This window comes from Mustela nigripes, chromosome 10 (genome assembly GCF_022355385.1).
Source record: "Mustela nigripes isolate SB6536 chromosome 10, MUSNIG.SB6536, whole genome shotgun sequence".
Classification (NCBI taxonomy): domain Eukaryota; kingdom Metazoa; phylum Chordata; class Mammalia; order Carnivora; family Mustelidae; genus Mustela; species Mustela nigripes.
Window position 1 is genome coordinate 25424847 of NC_081566.1, and position 13717 is coordinate 25438563.

Consider the following 13717-nt stretch of genomic DNA (forward strand, 5'->3'; position numbering starts at 1 on the left):
AAAAAAAAATGGTACCACAACTTTTTTAAGTAACCAGGGTTACTTCTCCATAAGTTTTTGTGTGGTGCCCAAGTGGCCACACAGAATTCATCACAGAGAGTGTGCTCACGGAAGTCATTTTAGACTTGCTGTCCCCCTCTAGTGGTCATTTCCTGGGAACTCTCCCAGCCCCTGCTGAATCCTTTCTCAACAAAAGGAGGGCTGTGGGTTAATGAAATGCTTCTGACTGTAAGGGCCCTGAGGGTCCTCCAAGAGACCCTCAAGCTCTCTGGCATGGTTTCTTGCACAGCAAGAACTTTTTAAACTTTGTATTGGAAAGAAACACTGTGTCTTTTCTGATTTTTTAAAAATTTCATTTACTTTCTCAGTGAAAGAAGGCCCGTTTTTCTAGAAATCATTTCAAGAATCCAAACCTCCCTTATCTCTGCCCAGTCCATATAGCCTATTGAAGAAGACTGAGGCGTGGCCAGGGCCTGGGTGGGGAGAGCCCTGTTAGACTGTGCTCACCTTACAATCACTCCCAGCCAGGGCGGGGTGGGGGGGGGATGCTGAACAGGGCACCTAAACCTGAATGTGGATCAGGATTTATAGGTGGCAGTAAGTGCCTCTGGGGCTGGCCGGTGTGGGCTCCTGGGCCTCTCTGTTAGACTTCATTCTTCTTTATGGTGTACGCACTTATACAGTTCTTATAACCTAGGGAAGTCTTCAGTTCAACTCTGGGTTTGTTATTAAACAAATTGCAAATGTGAAATAAATGATACCTCACGTTTACAGTCACCAAGTGAGTCCTTCACGTTAGTGTGAAGGAGTTTCTGGAGGAAGCTGCCTCATCTGCGTAACGAGGGTATTCATTTGGGAAACAACAGTGTCGTAATGTCTCGTGACATGTCCAAATGGGCTCAGATTACATAGCAAACCCAGGGGAGAGCTCCCTGGACCCCACAAAAGAGAACCCTGTTAGAAAGTCTGTGAGCTGTAGCTTGAAGTCACCCTGTAAAACCCCTTTATAAACCCTTCTAGTCATTTTCCCTCAATGATCTGGCCCATCAAGTACCACGTTCCTGAGCGGTCCAAGATGACCAGAACGAATGTTCTGTATCTGCCCCTTGTTTCTAGAAGCCCACTGGTCTCCATGAAATTGTTTCATGTTTGGACCTGTAGCTGTGTCGTGAAGGGTCTGGGATCTCTTACGAAGCCCAAGGGCTTTTGGTCAGTGGACTGTACTTCCATCTTTGTCTAGCATGAATAAGTTAGATGGGAAATCATGAAGGCTTGGAACACAAATTCCCAGCCGTGTTTCCTTCCACAGGGAACAAAGTATTACTTATTTTCAGGTAGGCATTTCTCATCTTTGTCACCAAAAATAAACCAAGAATTTCTCTAACTACCTTTCACTCATCAATCAAAGCCTAATGTTATAAATCCGTCTCTTTGCTTTGGAGGGCCCAAGCTCCCTCCCATCTTCCACGCACTGAAGAATAAGGAAGCAGAAAAGTCCTCTTCCTTCCCAGTAACTTCAAGGCTTTGGAATCGGACGAACCTGGACTCAAACCCCAGCACCTACAACATCCTCGCTGTGTGACCTTGAGGGTCTTGGCCTCGCTTTCCTCCTCCATAAGATGGGTGCAGTGGTGGAACTCCATGCAGAGAGCTCTTGCATGGGTTCAAGGGGGCCCATGACAGACCTTACTTCACAGTTTAAGTAAACTTACCTCTCCTTCTGATTAAAACTCTTATGATGATGACTGGACATGTACTAGCCACTGTGTTATGTGCTTTAAAAACATGTTGCCATTTATTTATTCCTCACACTTCACCTGTGGGCACATTGAATATCTTCATCTTATGGATGAAGAACTGAGTCCCAGAGTCATCACTGTTGTTACCATTTGGATTGTTGACAGTCGCAGACCCGGCACAGACACCGCCGAGGCATCCCTCCGAGGAGGGGATGGGGGGAGCTGTGGATTCTCCAAAAGGCAACAACCCGCTCTCACATATGGAAGGTCATTTGAACCCTAATAGGTTAGAGGGAGGACGGGTTCCCCGCATTGACGGGGACGTCAGAGTCATGTCCCCAACAGTGACATTTTGTGACCTTCCTAAGATTTGACTCCAGCACTCAGGGGCCGCGAGATCATGCAAGACCTTGCTCTTTCGCCTGCCTCATTGTCCCTTTTCATTTTGGGTCTGGCAGGCAACTCCCCATCCGACGAGTCAGAGGAGCGGGAAAGAGACCCCAAGGTGCTGACGTTCCCAGAGTACATCGCCAGCCTGTCAGAGTCTGGCACCAAGCGCATGGCAGCTGGGGTCCGCATGGAATGCCAGAGCAAGGGACGATGCCCCTCCTCCTGTCCCCTGTGCCACGTGACATCCAGCCCTGACACTCCGGCTGAGCCAGTCCTGCTGGAAGTCACCAGAGCAGCCCCCATCTACGAACTGGTGACCAACAACCAGACCCAGAGGGTAAGAGGCCCGGGACTCGGGGGACTCAAGGAAGCATCAGCAACAACAGAGGGCTTTCAGGCGACAGGGTATAGCTGAGCTCCATGCTAGCGTATGGATACTGAGATGTTTTGTTCAGCTAATCCAGGCACATAATTTGCTTAGATTCGCATGTTTGCATATTAAGTCAAAGCAGGGCATCCACAACCCCCAAGGTAAGGACTCGGGAGTCACAGCTCAGCATCTGTGGAGGTTCTCGAGAGGTAAGCGCTGGGAGGGAGGAGGAGGATCGGGAGGTGTGGCACTCACAGCCACCAGAGCCGCCGTTCAGAAAGCCTCAGGCACAGTCATGGGGGAAGGCTGGCTCCCCTAACAGATCCCGAGCCTGGACTGGCTGCAGCGAGGCTAGGAGGAGTGTGTCCGGCATAGGTCCTAGAGGGAAGGGTCTGTTCTTAGCCCCAGAGGAATGGTTCCCTGCCCGTGGCTCTGACTCTAAGAACAAAGACCACAAAACACCACATCCGTGCAAATCTTCTGCCTTATGTTATACTGCGAGGTCATGACACGTTGCAAGCACCCCTCCGTTCTCTGTGTGGCTTCCTTTCCAAAAGTGCTGAGAAAATGAATGGAGCCAAAGGGACAAGCTGGAGAACTGTGGCAGAAGCAGGGGCTTAGCTCAGTCCCTAGCTCTCTGATCTCCTCAAGGACACAAAGAGCAGAGCGGGTCACACTGACGATAGCAAGAATAAAAGCAGGAAAGCTCAGGGTGTGGGGCTTCTGACACCACAAGCAAAGGTGACCTTGAGGGACAAGACATGGTAGACTCAGAGCAGAGAGCTCCTTACCTGCCTGAGAGCTCCGTCCATCCAGGTAGGGTGATAATTGCTTTCTCTTTCCTCTTTTAAGGGACACCTGGTGTGTCACAGTTGTTTCATAGGTGATGCTCAGACCAGCAGGGAGCGATTCTGCACGTGTGTGCTGCTCTCGCCTTTCTGCCTCTGCCGATGATATTTCACTGAATGTTTGAAAATAAGGTTCCTCACGGGAACAAAAGGATAAGTGGTTCCTTTGGCCTATGAGCCCCTCTTCATTCTGGTGGAAGTGACGGGGGAAGAAGAGCTTGGGGTAAGAGACCGTGGAAGGAGGCTTGCAAGGCTGACAAGCAGGAAGGGTTGACGTCACCATAGAGATCCAGCGTTGCAGTGGCTTTAATCCAGCACCCTCCCTGTCCCGCTTTATCTCCTGAGAGCACCCAGGGCTGCTGCCACTGGTGCCCCAAGAGCTCTGAGCACTTACCCCAGGGGTACACTCACAGAGGTGGGGGTACACGCACAGCACCACCCTAGGAGACAAGGCGGCAAAGCTGCAGAGTAAGGAAAAGCTGCGGGGGAAGAGGATGACAAAGATCCCAGCGTCCCGCAGGGGCGTTGTGGGCAAAGCGGGGAAGCTGGGAATCTGTGTCTTTGGCATCTATTTGTGGGAAGCTAAAGGAATTTGTGTCGCTAGCATCTCCCTCCCTGGATCTCCTACTGGCCAGACCTTGGCCCTTCCCTGTCTCCCTGCACAGGTTTTAAGAGAGGGCCTGGGAGAGACCATCCATCGGGCCATATTTGAACATGGTAATTTCTAAACTTCTAAATACATAGACAAGGTGGCCCAAGGTGCTTCCGTCCCCATCCCAGGATTCTTTTCTCTTACTCCTTAGATATAGTCTGTCTTCTCTCTTCATTCTCTCTGCTCCTCTGCTTTTCCTTCCGATTTTCCCTTCCTCGCAAAGAATGCAGATGTGGAATGAAGAAGCCAAAGAAGAGGGGTGCTAAGTCATGACACTAACTCAGTGTGTGTTCTTCTCTACTCTTCTGGTAGGAGTGGGGCCAAATTTTCCAACCTCTCTTGGGTTCCTTCTGTTGGACTAGATCACCCATGTCACATTTCAGTCTACTGATGAGCAGCAGTCTAGAACCCAGGAGGTCCAACCATATAACCCATCAGGTCCAACCATATAACCCATCAGGTATCTCCAACCCAACATCTCCCAGCCCAAACAGGCACCCTTGTGCCTCAGTTTCAGGGAATGGGATTCTTTTCTACCAAGTTGCTGCAGCTGGAGGCCAAATAGGCTTCCCTGACTCTTCTTGTCACTCCCCGACATCTGCCTGTCACCAGGGGTCACAGATCCTTTGACTCCATCCCCCCGTGACTGTACCCGCTCCCAGCCACCCACTGCAACAACAGCCCACCACCTCTTCGTTACAGTAGCCTCTTGCTGGGGTTCCCGTGAGGCCCATCAGAGTTCTCTGTCCCATGTGGATGTCCGATCCTGTAGCTTCAGGGCGATCCAGGGCTCTGCAGGATCTGCTAAACACGATCTGAAGTCCTTGGCAGATCGTTAGAAGGGCAGGTCATTGTCCAATTTGGTCCTTGCATACGTGGTTGGGTTGTGCCCCCACTATGCTTTGTATTCTGTCCTCCAAATTTTAACTCTGGGTACCTCCTTAAACACCACACATTTTCTGTTGTGCATCTGGCCCTTCAGACTCGTCCCTCTCTCTCCCAGGAATGGCCTCGCCTACACTTCTGCCACGGGCAAGCTCTTGCGAGGACAGTGCTTCCAGGTTTCAGCTCCAGCGTCCACAGCTGTGCTCAGCCCTCCATTATTCTCCCAGGCCAGCCCCGTTCCTTCAAGTGGCTCCCACTGTCTGTGTCCCTACATCTTCTGAAGCACGTGTCACCTGCTGTCGTGAGGACTCGTGTGTTTGTTTATGGATTTGTCCCGCAGAGTCTGCAAAGCACTCATTCGTCTGTGGAATCCCAGTGCCGAGCAGCAGCTGACACATAGCTGAGGCTCCACTGAGTAAGCGAGTGAAAGAAATGGAGGAATGACCAGATGGGTGAACGTGGCCTGAAAGTTCAGCTGCTTTCTCTAAAACAAAATAAGAACAAAAAAATGGGAAAATCCTGGTTCTTTTCTGGAATCAGGATTAAATCCAATAACAAATGAGAATCCCCATGCAATGCCTGCTACATTGTAGCTATCAAGGAAAATGTTTTTTTTTTTTCCTCTTCCTTTCCAGAAGGGCTCCTTCTTGAGTTCCCCGCTTCTACCCCATCCGACCTTCTGTAGTGACCGATAGCCTAGGGTTCAGGAGTAGGAACTTGTAGAATTGTGTGAACTGAAGGTGGAAAGTTAAAGCTTTTGAGGAAATGTCTGTCATCCTAAGTGTTGGTCCTTACTCCTTGGGGTTGAAAATCTGATCACACTGCTCCCCTGTTTAAAACACTTTAATGGCTTCCGCCTGCCCTTAGAATGTGACACTGTCCCTTACCATGGACCCCAGGGCCCCTGTAACTGGCCCCGCCCCCTCCCACTTGCTGAGCCCGTCTCTGCCCTTCACTCTAGCTCTGACAGCCAGAGGAGCCTTTTCTCAGCTGACTTTAGAGGTCTAGTTTCACCCAGGCTGAAGGCATCTTAATACTGGTTTTTCCACCTGGGACACTTGCCCATCTTTTCTCACCGGATAACTCTTGATCTGTCCTTCCAAGTTCAGATAAAAATGCACATCCGCATGGAAACCTTCCCAAACCCCTCCGTGAGACTGTCTCCCTTCCTTGTCCCTCCTGTCCTAATTCACCCTTCTCCCTTAGAGTCCTTGCCACCAGTCCTAGTAATTTGGTTACTTACGTAACTTCTGCTTGTTTATTATTTGGCTGCAAGATTATGTGGGCAGGGGCTGAGTATATCTAAGGTCCACTGTATCCTTAATGCTGAGCCCAGAGCCGGACCCTTACAGGTGCTCACCTAGTAATTGTTGACTAAAGGCTGTATGCGGGCCGTCACAATTTCCTCTTTATTCTGCTTCTCTCAGGGAAAGTCGGTTTTCTTAGTTTAAGAACGTGTACTTTTGATTCGAATTTGGTTCAGTCGGGCAAAGTATGCAGTGAGCACCTACAGCACACCGGGTTCCCGGCTGGGAGCCGGCTGGGGACCCGTCACATGGAGCTCAGGCTCTGCTGCGGGCCCCCACTCACTAGGCGAGTAAGTCGCTAACCTCCCCGACTCTGAGCGTCCTCCACTGTAAATCCTGTTTACCACGGAGCTCAAACTACAGTGTTAGCCCGAAAAGGGCCTTGAAATTTTAAAACTACACACAGATTATAATGATAATCAAGAATTGGTCCCTGTTCCCTAGAAGCTCCCAGTCAGGGGGTGGGCGGGTGGGAAAGGAAGTTTATTTGAACTGTGTTCTGACCTAAGACGGCCTACAGGAGATCCTGGAGGCACATCACTTAGGGTGTCAGCTTTCAGCTTGGACATCTCAATTTTTATAGAGTTATCTATCATTTTTTTGCCGCATCCCCTCTTTTCAATTTTTTTGGCCTAAAATTTGCCAAGATGACTGCTACTTCATTTCTCTAATTTACTAATTCTGTGTGGGTTTGGTAAGAGTGGGTCGGAGAGAAGAGACCCACAGGAAAACAGAGGCTGCAGACAACGAGCCGACCCAGAGAGAAAGCTGATCTCGGCCACAGTGGACGGCCACGTGCCTTGCAGCCAGGCTTGCTTGCCCTCTCCCTGTCCCCGGGCTGGGGTTGAGGCAGCAGGGCCCCACTGGAGAGTCCAGTGCCCATCAGGATCTGTTGCACCAGGGAATTGCCCCATCTCAAGTTCTGTTCCCTGATTTGTCTAATTTTATCCTTTTGTCCATTCACCAATGAGGGCAGTAGCAGCTGTGAAATCACTGTATGTAAAGAATTTTTCTAGGCTTTGTTTGCTTCCATAGAGGACCCGAGCCTGTCATCCAGACACAGTAATGATCACTGATGTTTACTGATGACCGAGGCACTATTTATACATGACTAATGTGTGCAGTGCACAGGTCCCGCGCTCTGCCCTGTGGCATCTCTTGTTTCGTGGAATCATCACCACATCCCAGTGGGGAGAGGGCTGTTTCTGTCCCGTGTTTCCCATTGAGGAGACCAAGTTGGTCTAATTTGCTGCAGGTCCCACGGCAGGGGCTGGCCAAGCTGAAGTCCTCACCCAGGGCGGAGGGCTCTGGAACGCGGTTCTTCACCTGTGCATGGCACGGTGCCTGCTTTCCACCAGGAAAAAGAGGCCTCACAGGCACGCACAACCCAAGGAAGAGCTGCCTAAATACTGTACGTGAGGGACAAGGCACGTGAAGGAACGCAGCGGAGGCCGTGCTGCGCAGGACCCAGAGGGCAGACGAGACTGCCCGGAGAGGCATTTGAGAAAGGGCCGAGTGCTTCCGGGCAGATGGAAGAAGGGTCAGGCCAGTGTGTGGTCAAGATGTTATTGTTGCTAGGGCCCTGGGTGTGGTGTGACGGATGGATGGAGAAGGAGGGAGAAGTAAGACTTCCTTCCAGGGTGACAGCCCTCGACCACAGGGATGAACCGGTACACTCATGGGACAGCAGCGCTCGGAAGGTCCTGTGAGGGCTGGCTTCCCAGAATCCGTCTCTTGGGGTAGAAACTGTAGGTCAAGAAAATGGTGACATGGGGCTCCAACCTACCGGCTGGAAGTTCTCTAGAACCCAGCAGAGCCTGGATTGTGTCTCCTGACTCTAGCGACACAGCCCTGGCTCCTGGACACTCACCCTTCCCTCTCTTACAGCTCTTGCAGGAGGCCATCATGAGCTCACTGTGGTGCTCGGGGACCGGAGATGTCATCGAGGACTGGTGTCGATGCGACGCCACGGCTTTTGGAGCGGATGGACTCCCCACCTGTGCGCCTCTCCCGCAGCCCGTGTACGCCTCCCCTTCTCTGCCTCGGTTGCGTGCCCGCTCCACTGGGTTCTGCCAATGTCTCTTAGAGAGCGTCCACTCGTGGGGAAGCAGGAAGCTGGGTGCCTGGAACAGGAAGAAAAACGCGAGGCCTCAGCGAGCCTTCGATCTTAGGGGAGGCTACCCACAGAATGTCACCGTAGAAGAAGACATGGTCTTATGAGGGTTATCAGAGACATTTAGGTCAAGTGTGAAAGGGAATGGTCATGTCTGAATTTGGGGCATGGTGAAGGCTTCACGAAGGAGATGGCACTTGAATTTCTCCCTGAAGGTAGAGAGGGTAGGACAGCACGGGCAGAAGATCAGACGGGGAAAGTGACGTGGCAGTGGAGGAAGTGAGAGATCGGTAGTGAGACTCCACGAGGCCAGGGACACATTTCCGGGGTAGCAGCACTGTGTGGAGCCGTTAGGTACTGTTACCGCTTCTGTTTAAGAGACAAGGAAATGCATTCAGATGGGCTGAATGGTTTTTCCAAGGTCATCAAGCAGAAAGCAGAGCTGCCGCCCCTAAGAGGCTGTGATCTCAGCCATGATAGTGCAGAGAGGACACGATGAAAAGATGACTTTGGGTAGAACCAAAGGTGGTGGCGGGGGGGGGAGGGGGTTGTGGGCGACTTACTGGTGTGGGAGGGAGTTGAGAATGGACCTATGACTTCGGCCCCGGTGGCTGGGAAGACGAATAGGTCATAGCTGAGAAAAGAAGCATCAGGGGATATGCAGGTTTGAGGAGGAGGCGGGTGTCTGGTTGGACTCGTCTTGGAGACAGAGCAGGGAACTTCTACCGAGATGTTCAGTGGTCAGAGGGAAGGATGGCTTGAAGAAATAAACCCTAGAGGTAAGAAGATTTAAATCAACCCCAAATAAATGAGCAGCAGAACCACAGGTAGGAGAAAGAGAGAAAGAATGCTCCCGAATAAATATCAGCTGGGAAGAGGAGAGGGTTGGAGATGGGCAGTTGGGGCTGTCTTCATTTGAGGGGTGAAAAGAACACAGAGGGCTGCAGAGGTGGTTCAGGACGAACGTGTCTAATTTCCTTGCTCTCAGGGGAAGGCTGGACAGAACTGGGCAAATCCCTGTAAGCCTGACAGGCTAAGGCCTGAGGCAGGCACCCGCTTAGCCTCTACTGTGGCGTGTGCCTTGGGAGTGAAGCACAGAAATATGGTGTCTCATAAGGAGTCTGGCAGGAACAGCTGGTGTCGCATGGCCCCATGGGTGGCTGAGGCAAAGAAAGCCCAAAGGGAGGCTCAGGACCCTTGGGAGTAGGAGAGCTGAGGCAGCAGGATCGAGCCAGCAGGAGGACACCAGCAAGCGAGAGGCTGGTCCTGTGGCTGCTGCCCTCCGGCCTGTTGCAGGGACGTGCTGTTGGGCCTCGAAGAGCCAGGACTGACCGGAAGAGACCCGAGAAAGAGGAGAGCACAACAGTAGACAGCGCAAACCAACGTCTTCTCTTGTCTCCATGCCCTCTCTCTGTGGGTACTTTTAGATACACCAATGCTTGGATGTCTGCTCTTTTAAGAGGCCATGACTAGGGCCTCTTGAGTCAAAAGAGAATCAAGCTCATTATTAGTCATAGTCCTTTCTTCTGGTTTCAAGGGAGCCACTAGAAGCGGATGGTGCTTCTGGATGGATTCACCCACTAAGAAAATTACCTGAATTTTGACACAACACTGAAGCCACTAAACAGTTATCATCAAGTGGACACAAGATCCCACCACTGGTGTCTTAGGGCTGATTTCCTTTCTAAGCCTGCGTTTACAGTATGTTATTGATAACGATCGTTATTGATAACGATCAAATTGGGCTAAATTTCCATAAACAGGAACATTTATTAAGGATTTCACTTCTCTTGTCAACTTTAATCACTTCCTTTAGTAGCAGACTGTAGTTTCTTGAACGTTTCTTGGTAATTGGAAAGAGAAATGCTCTCTGGTTTTACACGAGTCTATGTAAATCACTCATGCTGCTGTTTTCTCAGTAGAGGCCGGCGTTAGTCCACATTTTCACAGAATCTGACTTCTCAGAAAGGCTTAGTTACGTACTTAAGCTTCCTAATGCTTTTTTCTTGAAAATAGCACCCGGCATATGACTCTAATTAATGACTTTGTCAATATCCGCTCTGTTTTGGGTCTAGTCCATCTTCCATGTCATATGCAAACTATGCAGTCCTTCATAGCAAGCCACTAAGCCGCATGTGTTTTGCATTACTTTCCCACTGGTTGGATTCCTTGCTATTGCTCCCACAGCCTCCCATGCTTTCTTCTTAAAGTTCTTATCACACGTTATTACAGTCACATGTATCATTGTGTGTTTTCTGTTGACCACCCCACGGGAGAAGGTGGCTGGAGCCGGCTCGTGCACTGCTCCTTCTTGAGCACCAAGCGCATTCTGATACGTGATCAGCGCTCAACAAGCATTTGCTGAATTGAAATGGACCATTGCCTTGGTGTGCTCTGTCTGTAGCACCTGGCACAGTGACCCCCTGAGACCAGAGACAGACATCTGTGGGCTGAGTAAAGAGCAGAGGCCGATGGTGATGGCAGGTCGTGAGATATGGGGACCAAGGATGAGGGTGAATGGCAGGGATGGTGTGTGACAGAGGGAGACTGGAATGCGCAGGGGCTTGGAGAATCCCCAGAAACCTGGAACTGGAAGCAAGTGAGAAATCTGAGATACACCTGTGAAGTCCGAACAAGGCAACAAATTGAAACCACTTGGACCATGAGGAAATCCATACCACAGACGTCAGTAACGTGTAGGGAGTCTCCGCAAGGCACAAGGATGTATGAAATAGCAAGGCCAAAGAATGGACAAAATGGATAATTTGCATGGAAGGAGGAGATTCTGAATTGGGAAAAGCAAAGAAAGACTGGAATTAGGAATCAGGATGTTCAATGAAACCCAAGAGCAGAGAAAGAAACTGAAATTGGAGCCCAAGTTTGCAGCCATAGGACATCACCCCGAGGAGAACTTGACCTGTGGGCAACTTTCTCTTGCCCAGTAACGCCCCCCAGGAGCATGGCCTCCAAACTGAGCCTGTCACAAGGCCCAGCGAGCAGAAGGTATCAGGAAGAAAATCTATTAGTGTTGATAGCGAGAGAGGAAGCTGGGGTCCCCCACAGGGCAGATCCTGATAACGCTATGGAAACTGAGCTGACCTTGGCCTTGTTAAGGCCAGGGCTCTCCCAGATACCACCTCAGTGAGCCATGGTATGAACTTTATTGGCACATTCTCCTATTTTTAAGAGCAAATCCAGAAATTACATTTCCAGGCCCTATACACAGCCACCCAGAAGGCTCTGTCCGCTGACCCTATAAGAGGTAGACGCTCATTCATCTTTGATTCACCTACTTATTGACTTATTTGCAAGCAGACATTGAGTTCCTAATCTATAACAGGCAATTAAGAGTAGTAACGTACAGATTCCAGGGATCTCCAAGAACCATGGCTCTCTAGTAAAGGAGCCAGGTGCTCAGAGAGACCCTTGCAGTGGTTGGTTGAGAAAGGTTAGAAGGAAGACCTGAGTGTGTCACCATTGAGAAAGTGGCCAGCATCGGAAGGGCACTGCAGGGCTCGACAGGGTCCTCATGTCATGTCTCTTCCTGTGTTGTACTCAGGCTGAGACTCTCCACGGTTCATGAGCCCAGCAGCACCCTCGTGGTCCTGGAGTGGGAACACTCAGAGCCTCCAATCGGGGTGCAGATTGTAGATTACCTCATTCGTCAAGAAAAGGTCACGGACAGGATGGACCACTCCAAGGTGGAGACAGGTGAGTCTCTCTGACTTTATGGGTTCATCTCAATCCGTTGGTAAAAGGAAGAGAAAAGAAAAATGTCCTGCCTTCTGGTCTATGCTCCAGGTCCCCGGTGTCCAAGGGCAGTGCAGGAGAAGCTGGGGTGAGGGTGTGTGCAGGGAGGGGGAACAAGAACAGCCATCTCATCCATTTAAGAGTTTTGCGTGGTGAACCTCTGACAGAGTCTTGTTTTGATTTTGTTTTTCTTTTTGTTTATTAAAGAGGTGTCCATTTCATTGCCTCTAGGCACACTCACAAAGAAACAATACACTACACTAGTTATCCTAGCCCACAATTAGGAAACAATTCTGTGCTAACCACTGCCATGATTACAGAAAAAAAAAAAAAATTCCTTTGCTAATAACCCCCCTCTGGGCAAAAGCATGAGCAAACAGATGTGCTTACCCCATGTCTTGTCCTAAAGCAAACTCTGCAGTTGCCAGGTCCCGCTAGAAGAGGGAAGGCTTCAAGAAGTGGAAACACCCCATGAACAATGTCCCATGTCTTAGTATTTTGCTGCCTACACGTAGGGAAAGGTCAACATTAATCATCCCTAAAACCCATGCATGAGTGTGGCCCCCCACAGGATGGTGGCGTCCGCAGTCTGAGCAGGGTAAAAAAGCTCTCCCGAAATGGTCATCGAGCTCGGGAGACACATGCACGGCCTTCTGGCACGGAGAGCTGTCCATTGCTACCTCCGAGGCCGTCTCTGATGTGTACAGGTGCTGCAAAGGGCTGGCAGGGACCGCTGCCCACAGCAGCTGCTCCCTGCCCTTGCCAAGAACATTTCATAAAAGAACTCACACGTGTGCGTACATCTTGCCATAGTTGTTTCTGAACTCACTCTGGACAAATGGCTCTAAATTGATTAAACATGAAACAGAAAAGACAGTTCCTTCTAGGTTTTTTTTTTTCTCTACGAGAAGTTCAAGAAGACTGGGGACCAAGAATCAAGCAGCTCTAATGTTAAGTTCTCACGGAACTAGTGCCATCTCCTGGCTTGGCCAGCATGTTTCTCATGGCCTTTTCCATTCCTCCCCACCCACCCACCCCCGGACAGAAACGGTGCTGAGCTTTGTGGACGACATCATCTCTGGAGCAAAGTCTCCTTGTGCCATGCCCGCTCAGGTGCCAGACAGACAGCTCACCACCATCTCTCTGATCATCCGATGCCTGGAACCGGACACCATCTACATGTGAGTGACCGCTTGCCTAGCTGTTTCTTACCCTGAATGTCCCATGGCTCTGAGCTCCTTCCTTTTTGTGCTTGAGTTCCCTCAAGAAACTCAGGAAGATATTTTGCGTGTCTCAAGTCTTATCCTGATTGGCATTATAGAGAACTTTCTAGAAAGGGAGGATTAAGAAAGGCAGGAGAGCCCCATCCTTCAAAGAGTTTGCAACACAGAAAGGAAATATACAAACAACTCACTTTAATATCAGAGAGGAAGACATAGGGGCTAGATGGAAGGGCAGGATATGTGGAAGAGAAGAGAAAGGAGTGGCTCATTCTGACGAGAGTGGACATCACTTACTTGGGTCGTGTAGAATTTCAGTAGGTAGAGTGATGTGGGAAAAGGCAGAGCAGGCTGTGGAACCAGCAAGGGCAAAAGCAAAGAGGCATGAAGGTGAGTAGCAGGAAGTCCAATGGAGCGGAAGCAGATGGTGAGTACAAGGGAAT

At 50.3% G+C, this 13717-nt stretch overlaps 1 protein-coding gene across 3 annotated transcripts in view; it reads left to right on the forward strand.

Annotated features, from left to right (window-relative positions):
* The window catches only part of ASTN1 (astrotactin 1), a 316666-nt gene that overhangs the window by 280089 nt on the left and 22860 nt on the right, over positions 1–13717 (forward strand). For all 3 annotated transcript variants that reach the window (XM_059412846.1, XM_059412844.1, XM_059412845.1), the window contains 4 exons: positions 2198–2466; positions 8079–8212; positions 11864–12015; positions 13100–13235. In XM_059412846.1, coding sequence (XP_059268829.1) covers positions 2198–2466; positions 8079–8212; positions 11864–12015; positions 13100–13235 — 691 coding nt within the window. The remainder of the gene's footprint in view (positions 1–2197; positions 2467–8078; positions 8213–11863; positions 12016–13099; positions 13236–13717) is intronic.